This window comes from Sorghum bicolor, chromosome 1, assembly GCF_000003195.3.
Source record: "Sorghum bicolor cultivar BTx623 chromosome 1, Sorghum_bicolor_NCBIv3, whole genome shotgun sequence".
NCBI lineage: Eukaryota > Viridiplantae > Streptophyta > Magnoliopsida > Poales > Poaceae > Sorghum > Sorghum bicolor.
In genome coordinates, this window is record NC_012870.2 from 24,717,188 (window position 1) to 24,733,966 (window position 16,779).

At 41.1% G+C, this 16,779-nt stretch overlaps 1 protein-coding gene across 2 annotated transcripts; it reads right to left on the reverse strand.

The window, feature by feature from the left end:
• Nucleotides 1,940–4,950, reverse strand: LOC110431859 (probable NAD(P)H dehydrogenase (quinone) FQR1-like 1). Of its 2 annotated transcripts, XM_021451599.1 has the most exons (3): nt 4,768–4,949; nt 3,987–4,633; nt 1,940–2,484 (listed from the first exon to the last, which is right to left on the reverse strand). In XM_021451599.1, exons 2-3 carry the CDS (start codon nt 4,520–4,522, stop codon nt 2,253–2,255), a joined length of 768 nt encoding a protein of 255 aa, XP_021307274.1. In that variant the 5' UTR covers nt 4,523–4,633; nt 4,768–4,949; the 3' UTR covers nt 1,940–2,252. The 2 variants fall into 2 exon arrangements, with proteins under 2 accessions (XP_021307274.1, XP_021307246.1); XM_021451571.1 differs by having other exon boundaries at nt 3,987–4,950.

Here is a 16,779-nt window from a genome sequence, read left to right on the forward strand (position 1 = left end):
ATGATTAGCCTTAAGTGCTACAGTAACCCACATGTGCTAATGATAGATTAATTATGCTTAATAAATTTGTCTTACAGTTTCCTGACGAGCTATGTAATTTGTTTTTTTATTAGTTTCTAAAAACCCCTTCCGACATCTTTTCGACACATCCGATGTGACACCCAAAAAATTTTCATCTTCAATCTAAACAGGCCCAAACAGTTCATGCACAGGGAATGTAACAGTACACAAACACTATCTAATTAATGGCATGAATAAAGAGGCCTGTTCGCTGGTCTGAAAAGTCATGACTAAAATTATCATTGGCTAATTTATTGTAAGAAAAAAACACTGCTGGCTGGCACAAAAAGTACGGCTGAAAAGAAAAAAGAATAGATTTATCGTAAACAGTAGTAGAGGATGTCAAGATCGTGAAATTCATTCTATGCTGATCTTATTATGAATTACTTCTCATAAAAGGTCATTTTTAGTTTTTCATCTAAAAACTTTTCACTTATCTCATCGAATCTTTCGACATATACATGGAGCATTAAATATAGAAAAAAACTAATTGCATAGTTTGATTGTAAAATCACGAGATGGATATTTTAAGACTAACTAGTGCATGATTAGCCATAATTACTACAATAACCCACATGCGCTAATACTGAATTAAATAGGCTTAATAAATTTATCTCGCAGATTCTAGGCGAGCTATGTATTTTTTATTAGTCTACGTTTAAATTTCAAATGTGTGCCGACATATCCAATTTGGCACTCAATAAATTTCTTTTCGCGAACTAAACAAGGACAAACTATCTCCAGATTCATGGAGGGTTGTGATTTGCATGTTTTAAATATCGACCGAGCAAAAATATATCTATATCTATATTTATATTTATATTTATATTTATATTTATATTTATATTTATATTTATATTTATATTTATATATATCTTATAAAAGTAAACTCACTATTTTTTAAAATTCAACATGCAAGCTATTCACATCATTTTTCTCACAATTTTCAATCTCTTCATGTAAACTATCCACACCATTCATTATCTAAATCATCCTCCATTATAACTACAAAAAAAACCCAAATCATACCAATTAAGTACAATTATTTTTTCCTAAAAAAATAGGCTCCACTACTATTTTCAATCTATTAAAATATAAGGCATCCGTATTCTTATATAGATTTGTTCATCCCAACATCTTATAATTCAATCTGATATTATGTTAGACTTTTTATATTGCTTAGTTTTGACTACAACTGATACAAGAACATATATGTCCAGCTTATACATGCAACGATTTTAATTCTAAGAAATTATTGTTGCAGTACGTGGGGTATTCTTCTAGTTCTCCACATCTACTTCTTATAAGGTTGAGGGACAGAGGGAGGAAAGTTAACCAGGACAAAAGTTGAGAGGTGAAATGGACCTTTCATATCTAAAACCACCAAGTGGTGTGATTTGCACAATATTAAATGTTCAGGTAGTAAAAGATACATGATTTTGCAGTTCAGGAAACATAATCGGACTGGGTCGATAGCTGAGTGAGGTTTTAAATATATTTTCCCCTCTAAAATGCTGAAGTACATAGTAAAATGTGATCAACTACAGTTGACATCAAGGTCTTCGGAGATGAGGAAGAACAGGGGTCTCTTTGGAAGAATTCGAAAAATGCAAAATACATGACAGATGTTGCGTTAGGAACGCAGGAAAGTTCTGATAGAGTGTTGGTTGCAACATAGGAGAAACACCAGGAGTTTAAGTGAAAGATATAAAAGAGAGTTTCCAAGAGATCGGATTTCATCCCAGAATTTCGTCCTAAATCGCATGAAAGAGCCATCTCATAGTAATATTATAGGATTTCAAGATGACTAATCCTTTAATCCAAAGGACCACTGGGCGGGGGGGGAATGGTATATTGAAGCAGACATGAAAAAGCAACAGAACAAAAATGCCTTTCTTTTATAGTATAAAAACGGTTCTGCGCAACAAAACAGACACCAAACTTTCCAAAACCAATATGACATATGATGTTTATTGATGAACACTTTGTGGGACACTTATTATTCAAATGGACAACAATATGTTTATGTCAACAATGTACAAAGGAACCTTAATTTAGGGGTGGCTACTTTGACAAACAATAGGGCAAGCTGTGCACATATACGACGGGCCGGATATATCCGGAAACGATAGGAGAAGCCAAGGGCTAGAGGAAGGTGACGGTGTGACCTTTACTGCACAGGGGTGGCTGGCTCAAGCATGGTGAGCTAGCTTCTTCACTATTGAGGCCATGTACTTGCCCTGGTGCTCTGCAAGGGCGAGTTCTGTCTCACTGGGTTGTCTGCTGCCATCGCCAGCAAAGACGCCAGCACCATAGGGGCTGCCTCCTCTGATATCATCCATGTTGAACATGCCTGAACCAAAGGTGTAGCCAATCGGGACGAAAAGCATTCCATGGTGCGCTAGCTGGGTGATGGCCGTCCAACTACAATAAACAAAGCATGGTCACTGATCAGGAATACTGGAATAGCTAGTGAAATCAGATACTTCTATTCTGCTACAAAGATTATATAGAGAAAAATTACAAGTGGCAAACAAGTAAGGACAATAAAACCAAGGGATTTCTATTCTTTTTAAGGTCACAGGAACACTAGTCCCAGCCTTGTACTAAAGAATTATGATTCTACAGCAATTAAACAGCAACACCGCAAATTAAGTGATGGTTATTATTTATGCTTTAAGATTTTTTTTTTCATTTTCTTTGCATTGTTTTCCTTAAGCTGTTAAGCAGACTATAAGGTATAGTCGGGCTCGTTCAAGTGGAGAAAAGGAAAAGGGTAGTCAACTGGCCACAAACTGGAATAAGGAGCATTTACCTAACAAGCAAAAATATCCAAAATCCATTGAGAGAACAAGCGATAATATTTTCAGCAAGTAGTAGTTTTGGTTAGCCTTTGTTTGGATGCAAGAATTTAAAAAGCCGCAATTCTGATTTCTCATAGGCTTCTCAATCATGCATCTCTTTTAGTTCGTCCTGATCTTAAAAATCTTGAATTTACTGCCCATGCTTAGGACTGTACCACACACTGCAGTTTGATCTGCACTGCGGCAGATATTGATCAGGTACACCTAAATGTACTCCGTACCATGGCATTAACTCAAAGAGTCTTTTTTGTACAAATCTTATCCAATGTCCTACCCGTGTTGTTGTTAATAGTCTCACTATACAGCACCATGATCATCAATAATGGAGAAAATAGTGTGATGAAATCTTAAATTGCTACAAATACAGTTCTTCAGTTTCAAATTTTGTAACAACCAAATTGTTATCATCATTACCATAAGGCATCTTGCTTTAGAAGCACTTGATAGTGAATTACGGAAAGTCATCAAAATAATAAGAGCATTTCAGCTTCAATTACACATTTTACCGCTCATTTTGGCAAATTGTTCGTCTATTTGTGTATTATTATACTATTTAATACGTTTCCTAGTTGTAAACTCTCATTCACTGAATTAACGACAACAAGGGATGGAGTGGAAGCACACATGATCAAACATACAATAAAAACAGGTATTCTGATAATTGGGGAGAACGAACACAAATAACTACAAACAAAGCAGAAAAATGAGTGTGGTGCTAAACTAATCCATGACTTGATTATCTCACACATGGAGCCTAAACAAACAGGCGGTGAAAACATCACAAATCCTTCAGCCAGTTAACCAATCAGGATTATAGTATTGTAGGCTTGCTTAACCCTGAATAGAACAGGAGGGAAAGAAGTCATAGACCTCTACTGTAGGTTCAGTGAAACACTTTTATAGAAACAAAGTATATATAGTAATTAATCTCAAGAAGTATGGCCTGTTTTCAGTTTTAAGAAACGACCTATCAATGGAATAGCAAGTGTTGAATTCTTCCTTCAAGAGCATGTAATGGGTATTAATAAAAGAAACCTGAAAGGGTAATAAAGAGATGCTTACGCTGTGGTCTCCTGGCCCCCGCCCTGCGTTCCGGTGCTGACGAAGAACCCGGCGGGCTTCCCAGCGAGCTTCTGCGCCTCCCAGAGCGACCCAGTGGAGTCAAAGAATGCCTTCATTTGCGCGGCCATGGAGCCGTACCTCGTCGGGAAGCCGAACAACACTCCGTCAGCCTCCTGCAGCTCGGCGGCCGAGGCGATGACGGGGACAGCAGGGTCCTTGGGCGGCGCCTGCATCTTCTCCAGCACCTCCGGCGGGAGCGTCTCGGGGACCCGCCGCAGCACGGCCTCCAGGCCGTCCACCGCGCCGGCGCCGGCCGCCGCGCGCTGCGCCAGGGACTCGACGTGCCCGTACATCGAGTAGAACACGATGTACAGCCGTAGCTTCCGCCCCGCCGCCGCGGGCGTCGGCGAAGCCGCTTTGGCCAACTCCTCCTCGGGCGCCTCGCGCGGCACCGCGGCCTCGGCGGACGACGACGAGGGCGCGGCGGCCGGTGGCTGGCGCTTCTTGCTGGGGACGCAGCCGCCGCCCTTGCCCATCTCTGGCGGCCGGGCTAGTCAACGGGCGGCAGCTCAGTCTGTCCCTACCCCGATCCAATCCAACCAACCCCCGTCCCCGTCCCGCCCCGCTCGCCGCCGCACGCGGGAAACCTGCGCAAAGAACCCGCAATTCAGCGACGCCTCCGAGGAAAGCGCGGATCTGAGGGAGGAATTCCCGGGGTTTTCCGTGATCAGGAACTCGGAAAATGCGATCTCGGGAACGGCGGAGGGGCAGAAGAATAGACCTTGGAATTCGGCGGGGCCGGTGGTGGGGGTGGAGGAGTGAGGAGACAGAAGTGGAGATGTGCCAGCTCAGGGAGTGAGGCGGGGCGTTGGAGTCATGGAAAAAATGGCTTTGTTTAAGGAAGAAGATGTGTAGGGGTAGAAGCCCAGAAGGTTTGGTTCACCTCGGTTTGGATGGGCTAAGTTCATGCAAAATCGGTGTGAAGAAGATCGTTCGTTCGTGTGATCATTAAGCAGTAATGACTATCACTCCTTTTTTGCATTCAAATGACACCCTCCACGGCCTTCACATCCAATGCCAATGCATGACACCAACTAAGGAGATGCAAAAATCATTACTCCATCCGTCCACGAAAGAATCAATTTCTAGAATCTGTATCAGTTAAATTTTTTTAAGTTTGACTAACTTAATAGAAAAGAGTATCAACATCTATAACATAAAATGCGCATCATATAAAAATATATTCTATGATGAATCTAATGATACTAATTTGATACTATAAATTTTAGCATTTTTTTCTAGAAATTTGATCGATGTTTAAAAAAATTAACTTAGAATAACTCTAGAAATTGATTCTTTCGTGGACGGAGGGAGTAGTTTTTATGGACATTAATTATACTGTCATCTAAGTATTTTATTGATATGGCAAAATAATTATTAAAAAGAGAGACAAAAAATCATTGAAACCGGGTTTAAGTTAACTTGTTCGCTTGAGCTTATTTACCGAATCTTCAGCCATTCAGCAGTGTTTTTCTCTCACAACAAATCAGCAAACAATACTTTTAGTCATGGCTTATCAGCCAATGTCTACGCGAGAACCAAGACATGAAGTGATGTGATTAATAGCGAATGGAGAGAGAACGTATATGATTGGATAAAACATTATTCTATAGAAACTATCCATTGAGACCATGATTTCTATACATAGTGTCCGTAAAAAACAATATGAACAATAGGTATAGAAAAGCATTGGGACTGTCCTAATTGCATCACCTCTCTTACAAACCGATATTGACATGCAGCATAGAATGAAACGAACATGGATAAAACATTCGCTCTCAGTAAAAAGTTATATTCTATGATTTTATAAATATTCAATTTCATGATGCATAGAGAATTAGTAATCATGTCAAAAGAGTTCTATCCCAACAAAACCCACTTCTTCTCTTATTGAAAACATTGTTCATTATCAAAACTTATGTGTTAGTTTATTAAATGTAAATAAAACTCTGATAAAATTTCATTAAAAATGGTCTTAGATCAATCTAAATGGAGATTTTAATATAGTTTCATGGCATTAAATTATCTGGTATGAGTATGACATAGAATGGGTGAAGAGATATTTCATGTAATAAAATGAATTTTATGAGCATAAAATTTATCTATATTGTTTTCAACATATATAGTCTTGTCTACCTTGAAACTGGCACTAGCCCGAGCAAATTACGTTCATTTGAGCTTATCTACTGAATCTGTCAACTGTTTAGTAGGATTTTTTTAAACCATTTAGCATCTTAAAATAAATCAATGAACATTATTTTCAGCCATAACTTATCAGACAAGTAAATATAGGGTATATATATTTGTTTTTTAATCATCTTGTGCGTAGTCCTTTAATAATAACGCGCTCAAATCATAAGTTCAAAGCCTAAAAATAATGAAAAGTGTTGCATTTAAAATGCTCCATTTCACCGCTTTGTTTGGGACACGTCAGGAGGATATTGGTAGGTGAGTGCGCCTTCTAGAAGCGGGCGGCCGCCGTGTCGTGCTGTTTGTTTTTGTGTGCAGGCCTTCTAGAAGCGGGCGGCAGCAGTGTCGTGCTTTTTGTTTTTGTGAGTGTTCTTGCTCGTCTGACTGGTGATTTCTTTTTCGCCACCAACTCTTTCGGTGCACGCTGAACACGGCGCATTTTAGGGGTGCTCGTATCGACGGACTAAGGGCTCGTTCAGATGTGAAAATTTCGTACTGTAGCACTTTCGTTTGTTTATGGTAAATATTTTTCAATCATAGACTAACTAAGATCAAAAGATTCGTGAGTCACGATTTACAGTTAAACTGTATGATTAATTTTTATTTTCATCTATATTTAAAGCTTTATGCATATGCCGCAAGATTCGATGTGACAGGGAATCTTGAAAATTTTTTGGATTTCGGGTTGAAGCAAACAAGACGTAAACTTTATAAGGTATTTATAAGGTATTGGAAGGAGTATTTATATAATTCGTTTGAAAACTATGAGATATGAGATGAATTTATTAAATCTAATTAATTTGTCATTAGTATATGTAGGTTACTGTAGCATTATGGCTAATTATAGACTAACTAGGCTTAAAAATTTCGTCTCGTGATTTACGACCAAACTGTGCAATTAGTTTTTGTTTTCGTATACTCCCACTGTCCCACAAATAAATGCATTTCTTTGATCGGTACCATTCATGTTTGACCATTTGTCTTTTTTACAAATAATAAAATAAATAAATCATTACAAAAATTTATTTAACAATAAAATAAGTAATAAAAAATAAATGATATTTATTAAAAAATTTTGAATAAGATGAACAGTCAAACATGAATCATAGAAGTCAAAGAAATGTGTTTTTAGTTTTCTCTAACAACTCTTGCCCAAAATAGGCTCATTCGAAGTCTGGATAGTACTACAGATAAAAAATTTTATATTCATTTTTAGTTTTCTCTATCAACGATTCAAATGAGAATTCTTTCAGCAAATAGGTCTGAAGAAGAGAGGATATCATACTTGAGTTATGTCTCTTCTGATATCTAAAATAGATCTTTCATATAGGTACTCTATTGAAGGTTATAGGTATTGTGTTGGAGACTTATTTTGGGTTTGGGTCTCCTGATGGGTCTTCTATTGGAGATAGCCTCAGTTATCACATTAGGTATCATATCAGATGTCACATCCGTTGTTTATAGTAAAACTAATTATAGAAGTTGTGACTAATTCATGAGACAAATCTATTAAACCTAATTAATCTATTATTAGCATATGTTTACTATAGTACCACATTGTTAAACTATAGACTAATTAGATTTAATAGATTTGTCTCACAAATTAGTCCCAATATGTACAATTAGTTCTAAAATTAATCTATATTTGATATTCCAAATTATTATCCAAATATCAAATGTGTCATGGAACTTTAGGAGGTGGGAACCAAACACCCCGATGCATATATTATTACTAAATGGTAATTACACTTTTTTTTTATTTGGCAGTCCTCTTAAAAAATTACTGCCAAACAGCCAATTTACTTTTAAATTTTGATTGCCGAGGGATCAAAGTACTACCTCTGTAAAAAAATGAAATTGTAGATATATTCTCAAGTAAAATGTCTAAAATTTAACCAAATATATACTTATATAGTTAAAAATATTATTGCTTATGACACTAAATAATTATATTATCAAATGATGTTTAATGATGAATCGAATGGTTCCTATTTAGTATGATAAATATTACTGATTTTTTTAAAATTTAGTCAAACTTAATATATTTATAAAATCCGATGACCATATACATGTGGCTGTCCACTTCTGGCACTCACACGGCTGCACAACAATTCAGGAATCAAGAGGTGATGTCCATGTAGACCATCTTTGGAACGCAAGATTTTTTCCCGTTCCTGCGTTCCAAAGGGGCCGTATAATTGCAAATTCCTTCCTTATCAATGGAAAGGTACCTTTTGGCGATTGTAATGGTGCAGAGTAGCCGGATACTTAGTTTTCATATAGGCAACACTTGCATTGAAGTGTAAATAGAACACACTCTGTTTACATGGTTTATACTACCATTAGCTGAGCTCCAATCTTAAACATACATTGTTCATCCCTGCCTGCCTGTAGCTTTCATTGTTAGAATAAGCTGTCCTAAACAGCCATTTGTACTTGCTCCAGTGGACGTCCTTAATTTTTCAGTAAACAGATCCTATCGATCCAATGGTACCCCATCACCGAAATTCATTGGCACATTTCTGGAAGCAGGGATATGTCCAATTCTGAAAATGTTCCCCATAAACTGACAAACATGGCAATGGTAACTTGTATGCTTAGCATTTGGAGAATCTAAAACAACAGATAGCAATCTCTTTACAAATCTCCTTTCTACTATGAGCTGATGCATACTTATGAAAGATTTACTTGTATGGCCCTAAAAAAATGCTTTTTCCTTGTGTGGCCTTTTTTTGGACTTTCTTCTATGGCCCTCAAACGAACTTTCATTCCTGCTAACTAGGTTGCGGGCTAAAATCCCAGTGGTGAGTAGGTGGCACCTGGACAGAGGCCATCATCCCAGTGGCTCCTCTTTCTCCTCATCGCTGCCATGCTCGTCGCGCTCCACTCCCTACCCTGCCGCGTCGCTTCAACGCCGGCGGTGGTTCCTCCGCGGCCCAGTCACGCCGACACTTTGCACAAGAAGCCCAGCTCCTCACCCACGCACGGCGCGACCCCAAGCCCCCAGTCGGCTCGCCTGCCCCATGCCACCAGCGGTCGGATCAGGCGTGGCGGCGGCCGGAAACCCTAGCCGCGTGGCGCGTTAGAACTCAGAACCAGCACTCAGTGTCGGAAGTCGCGTGATAATCTTCTTTTTACTTTTCACAGTCGCTCGAGCAAATAGATGAAGAAAACAACATGAGGCATCAACGTATCGAACCATGGCTGCTGAGTGCGGGTGTGGGGGCTGGGCGTGGGCGCGTGGGAGATGGGAGGGAGGAGTACCATACATGTAATTCTCGTCGTTAGATTTGAGTGAGCAAGAGAGAAGAAGAATAAAAGGTAATCTGGATGGTTGATTTTTACGATGTTGATTTTCTGGGTATAGTTTCTAATAAGGTGTGTAGAGGAAAACCATCTCAACAGGGGACATTTTTGTTGGTAAAACTAGCATAGAAAAAGACGGTGTATTAGTAGGGTAGATGATGAGATGGTATTGTGCAAGACACCAGGCGGGTTTTGCGACCAACGAACTACGAACTGACTAAGGGGTGTTTGAGACTGCTCTGCTCCACGTTTTTCAGCTCCGCTCCACGTTTTTTTAGCCAAACGGTTTCAGCTCCACGCATCTAGTTCGAGAAAAAAAAGTGGAGTTGTGAGAGCACTTGAGCAGTGTCAAACACCCTATAAGTGCCTAGCGCCGAGAAGACCGACATAGCTCTGAAGCCCGCACCCATCCAAGCACTACGTATCACTCAAGACATTCAACACTGAATCAACAAGACACGGAGAGATACTAACAAAGTCGGCGATAAAATAAACTTGCAAGGTAGCTAGGCTCCACAGGCAGATGTTTGGTGACCTTGCCTATACTCATGCCAAGCATTTTTTTGACAATAACAGATCATATATATTAAAGCAGTCATAGTACAAGAAGGTTCCCAAAGGCAGACCTTGATACAACGAGGTCCTCTGAGGCTTGTTTAGTTCCAAAATATTTTGCAAAATCGACACAGTAGCTTTTTCGTTTGTATTTGACAAATATTGTCTAATCATGGACTAATTAGACTCAAAAGATTTGTCTCGTCAATTTCGACCAAACTGTGTAATTAGTTCTTATTTTTGTCTATATTTAATACTTCATGCATGTGTCTAAAGATTCGATGTGACGGGGAATCTGAAAAATTTTGCAAAATTTTTTGGGAACTAAATAAGGCCTGACGAGAAATAAAGACAACAGCGTCGACTAAGGCGAAGAGAATGAAAGCCCTAGTTTGGTTTTGGATAATTGATGAAACCCTAGTACTAACCTCTATACTAAGTGTGTGTAGACTTAATGAGGTTGGTACATGCCAAGTGATGGAGCAAGTGATGATGGTGATGACCACAAGATGATCAAGTGCTCAACTTGGAAAAGAAGAAAGAGAAAAACAAAACCCTATGGAGATCAAGGCAAAGGTATTGCTTAGGGTTTTGGTTTTGGTGATCAAGACACCATAGAGGGTGTGATCACATTTAGGATAGATAGCCGTACTATGAAGAGGGGAATTCTTTGGCTAAGCGGTTATCAAGTGCCACTAGGTGTTATTGTTCATGTGCATGCATTTAGAACCTAGTGAGCTAACTTAACTCCTTCAAAGAAAATGATTGTGAAAATGCTAACACACGTGCACTTGTTGGTACACACTTTGTGGTGTTGGCACACTTTGAGAAGGAGGTGGAGTTTGAGAGGTAGAGAGAGGATGGGTTCCTCTCTCCCTCCCGCCGAGCTTGCGAGGCGGGATTCGGCGCTTTTCGAGAAAATGAAGTGCATATTTTCTATTGCGCCGGTGGGAAATTTGGAGAAGTCGCGGGAGTGTTTCTCGCTGAGAAAACACTCACCGGACGCTGGCCACTGAGACACCGGACGCTAAGTCTGAGCGTCCGGTGCAGACAGTGCCTAGCCCAGCTAGGGTAAGGCACCGGACGATAGGCACCGGACGCTGGCTTGAGCGTCCGGTGGTGCGCGTCCGATGTGCGGGCGTCTTGGCGACCCTCTCTGCGCACGAGTCCGGTGAGCACCGGACGCTCAGGGTGCGTCCGGTGGCTAGCGTCCGGTGTCCCGCAGGTTTGCGGAACTCTCTGCGCATGAGTCCGGTGTGCACCGGACGCGTCCGGTGCTAACTTGCTCAGCGTCCGGTGCACTGCAGGTGACCATTAGACTCTGACACGCGGCTGACGTTGGAGCACCGGACGCTGGTGCTGAGCGTCCGGTGCCCCTTTAAGAGCGTCCGGTGACCCCGTTTTTCGCCCAGTGAAAGAGCCAACGACTCTATTTGTTTGAGGGGCTATAAATACGTGTTTGGCCGGCTTGGGGCTCACTCTCTTAGCTTTCTTGACTACTAGACATCCTTGTGAGCCTAAGCAAACTCCTCCCACTCATCTCCTTCATAGATTAAACGTCTTTGTAAGATTGGGAGTGATTCCAAGTGCATTTGCTTGAGTGATTGCATCTAGTGGCACTTGGGGATCGTTCTAGCTGCAGTTTTCTTGTTACTCTTGGTGGTTACCGCCACCTAGACGGCTTGGAGCAGCGGAGGAGGATTGGCACGAGTTGGTGATTGTTCGTGGCCATCTCTCGGTGATTGTGAGAGGTTTGTGCCTACCTCGGCGGAGTGCCAAAGGCAACATTAGTGGATTGCTCGTGTCATTGAGTTACCTCACTTGTGGGTAGGTTCTTGTGGTGTCCTAGTGAGGACGAGGTTCGTGCAACACCTCTTAGCCACCGAACCACCAAGTGTTGGTCGACACAACGGGGACGTAGCGTGCCGGCAAGCACGTGAACCTCGGAAAAAAAATTGTGTGTCTCCATTGTGATTGCTCATTGGATTTCTCCCGGTGATTGGACTTCATATTATTGATTGGTTCATCCCCTCTACGCGGCGGTATAAAGATCAAACTATCTCTTTTTACATTCCCGCAAACTAGAGTAGCTTACTTACTTGTATAGAAACTCTTAGGTAGCTTTCTAGTGAAAGTAGTGACATAGCTCTTGTGTGCCTAGTGATTATATCAACTAGAATTGTTGGATAGGTGGCTTGCAAACACCCCATTAGAGCTAGAGCAAAAAGCTTCGCTTTGTTATTAACTAACCTCTTGCTCTAGTGAGTTTGTAGATTTTTTAAATAGGCTATTCACCCCCCCTCTAGCCATATTAGGACCTTTCAGAGAAAGACTATTCTGCCAGCGAGGTGTAAACGCAGAGGCGTCCAAGACGCGTGCACCCAGATGGATTGACCGCGCACTGCGACGGTTGGAGGGGGGTCGGTTAAGCCATTGAAGAAGACATATTCTGACAACCGAAGAATGATGTTGATGACGTTGTCGGAGGTAGAAGAAGCTAAAACCGATAACACAAATGAAGGCAGAATTATCGATCCAATGCCGAAGAAGTAGCTGTCTGAATAAAACATAGGTCACAAGGAACACAGACTGCTGATTAAACACTAAACATGGACTAAAAGGAGGGGGACAAAAGAGCCGGACGTCTCTGTCCGAATGAAGACCTCTAGCCATGTAAGAGTGATACGAAAGAGACACATAAAGAAGATAGATAACGAATACTAGAAAAGATAAAAGATGGAGATGCACAGGTAAGGATGCGGACTGAGTCCACTAAGTGAACCAACACATTGCGATGCAAAGGCATACAGGGCACGTCGTAGGCGAGGGTCCCACTTCGCAGGCCGCGGGACCCACTCCGAAGGGCGTGGGCCCCACAGCAAGCTCAGGACGACGGCAGAGATCTGGATCTCGCGAGCTCCAGGAAAGATGCGTCGGCAAGAGCATTCTTGGCCAGTGAGAACCACCGGCTTCTTGCCCAAACACGAATCCAAGATGAGGACGAGGTGCGGGCGGTACGCGCGCCTGGTGGCCATGCGGCGTAACGCGCCGTCCTCGCTCCGGCACGCGGCCTCCACGGCCTTGGCAATGTCCCTGAATCCGGCGTCCACGTCGGCGTCGGCGCCGCGCGGGCACCGTCGCCCCGCCCCCGCATGACGAGACTGCTGGGCGTGTCGGTGAGGAAGAGCACGCCGACGAAGATGACGATGGCCGGCGCGCCCGCCAGCCCCAGCGAGACGCGCCAACCCCAGGAGTGGTGCGCCGTGGTGTATTTGACGAGGTTGGAGCTTGCAGAGGTCGGCGTCGAGCTTGCAGTGGTCGGCGGGGACGAGGAGGAGGATCTGAAGGACATGGTGGAGGAGCACCTCAATCCCCATATTTTCTCCATCTATCTCCATGGTTTCTTCTTCACAGGTAGTAGAAAAAATGGCCAAGAAGACCTTTATTTCGCTAAGGAATCTTACAAGGAGGAAGGGGAAGGGAATAAGGGAGGAAGGGAGGGGGGCCGGCCCTCCTGCCCTGCCGCCGGTGAGCACGCCGGGGGGGACAGGGGACCAGCGGCGGGGGGGAGTTAGGGGGCAGCTAGGAGAGAGAAGGGGGGGGGGGGGAATCGCACAAGGCGTCTTCCGCACTACGCGTCAGAAAAGCTCATGCCAAGCATTCGTCACAATATAGCGTGCAAAGGGCACTTCCAACTTTTAAATGGAGAACGTTTATTTCCATCTCTATACTATGCAGCTAAAATTCTTATAACATTTCAAAAAGAAAAAAAGTCTTCGATGACAAAACTGCTTCGTCACGTGGAGTATAGTCTAACAGCTTAGCACGGTAGACAGTTTGGCACCTGTACATCCTGGCATTTTGGCATGGGCGCATGGCTGGCCCAACTAGGGTGAACTAGCGAACTCCCAACTAGGGCCAACTAGGCTGCGGGCTGCCGGCGCTTGCTCTCGCTTGATTGTGTGTTGGTGGCAGCTAAATATGGTAATTTGTACCCAAATTCTAAAATCCGATGGGTAAAAACTATATTAGGACAAGAGTATGGCTAATTTTTTCACTAATAGGTAAGTAAATAGGATAAAAGTCTTACCCAGCGGATAATTATGAGACTGCATTGCTCATACCCGTTAATCTATGGGTAAATTAAATCCGACCCTATTTTAGAAATTATGGGCCAAAATTACCACCACATATCCCAAAACCAGTAAAAGTGTATATAATGCATTCAAAACTTAAATCTTCTATTGGTTGTAATACTTAAAACTGCTACTCCTTAGTATTACAACTGTAGCTATGGTTGAGAACTTGAGATTGAGTCATGACTCAAGAACATATAATATGTGATAGCTGTGAGCTGTCATGTGGTGGAGACTTATAAGTCCTAGCTGCTATGCTGTAATAATATTTGTGAACTCGTGAAATTGGTCACTTGGTAGTAATGATAGATTTTATATTAAAATATTTGATCATGCGTGTGTATGGCTGTTTTGTTTGGTTGTTATTGATTTGTGATTTTTTTGGCTGAAATTGAGAGTATGATATATTGATATATGTAATTTTGATATTGCAAATATTTTTAGATCTATGGATAAAGATAACCCACGAGTACCCGTGACTCGCATGAGTAAGGATATGAGAAAGAACTTTTACTTGCGCATAGATATGAGTAAATTATTAAATAAAATATTTTTTCATAAGTAAAGGTATAGACGGTCTGCAGCCGAAACCAAGTCCCATCAGCTTGTTGCGTGTCCACACTCTACTGGTGCACATATTCTTGCTTCGTGGATCCATGAAAAAAAACAGGTAACTCGTCCCCGGTTGCAACTTGCAAACGATACCGATATTTTATCAGCGTCCCATAGTTATTGAATAATACCTTCATACTTTTTTATTTCAAATTTGAATATTTATCTTATTTAAAAGATTTGTGCAAATATAGTCAAATTTAAGTTATTCTTGAAGAACTTTTTATTAATAAACCAAGCCAGGACAAAAGAATTGATATTTTATACAAATTTTTGAATAAGATGAGTGGTCAAACTTGATGTCAAAAAAATTAAACGTCTTATAATTCAGAATAGATTGAGTATAATTTTCTTTGATACCAGATATAGATTTGGATTTTTTTTAATACAAATACAAGTTGGTCAGATGTGTTAAGCTATAAAAGACACAGTGAGGGATAATCGAATTGTTGGGCTGGTACCTCGGGAGTCCGAGAAAGCAGAGATCACGCGTTGGGCTGCTTTTCGTTGGTACGACGGCCCATTAAGCCATTAAGGCTTGTACGTCCACAAAGCAAAGTGCTAGACTGCTAACTTATAATGTCACATTTCGATGTACACTTTTTTTTCCTTTTTTTTTGGGGGGGGGGGGGGGGGGGGGAGGGGGATGAGTACAAGCAAGGTAATTAAACAATATTTATTAATATTTAACTCACAGGTATAGATTGTACAGTAATCCCTTAATCCATTTATACCTTACATTAGAATGGCCGCTCAAGATCACATGTACAATGTAGAACCAACGAGCACAGCACAGGATAGTTCAAAACTATTATTTGGCTCACATTAGTTATGGATAAAAATCCTTTATGAATTCTTTCATTATTTGTTAGTCCCTTATTAGATAGAATCTAAGATCAACACTGTATGGGAACGATGTACATTGAGACATGAGGAAGACGTTGCCATGGATAAAAATTCTTTTGGGCCAAACACAAAAGATGGAGTGGTTGAATTAGTGAAACACAAACATATATGTGTCGGTGGTTTTTTACCGGTAGATATTTAATTCTTGGGGAACGCCGCTTGGTGCAAAGAACAATCATAGATGTAAATGAGATTTATACTGGTTTGGTGCCCCTCGGAATCGGTAAAAAAGCCCAATGTCCAGTTGGTACTTTTGTATTGCTTGTATTCGGTGAGATTGTATTTTATAATGTAACTATGCCTATTGAAAAGCAGAGATGTTGCTAGCTATTTATATCCAGAATAAACTTTCCGTACAAGCTAAGGAGTTATGCCCGGAGATATCCTTCCTTAAGGTCTTGTTTGGATGTTGTCAGATTCACCTCAATCCACATGTGTTAGCCTTGTTTGGATGTAGTCATATTCACATCAATCTACATGTGTTGAGGTGGATTGGAGTGGAACTTGAACTAGATTCCACTCCAATCCACACCAACACACATGGATTGAAGTAAATACGACAACATCCAAACAAGGCCTAAAGTGGATTGAGGTGGAATTTAATCCACCCCAACATATGTGGATTAATGTGAATCCGACTACATCCAAACAAGGCATGAATAGAGTCATCGTGGGCCTTCAGGTTGTCTTGGATCTGGAGTCGATAGTCGAGTAGTCGGCAATATGAAAGTCAGGATATCCAGGCTATGACATCAACAATGCGGATATTGCTTTTACCTAATATGTGAAGAAATATTTGTGACTGAATCTAAGGAAAAAGATGTAAACAAATATAAGATTAGCAATAATTGTAATATATGTGCATGGAACTTATTCCCATTGGTCCTTGAGATATACAGATCTGTTCCAGACTTAATCTAGTAAGGTCGTCGCAAATGAAGATTTTTCTTCTGAAAATACCAAAAAAAAATGTAGAATAGAACACAGGTTCCCTATAAAAGAAGGCACTCATTAAAAATTTCGTTGAA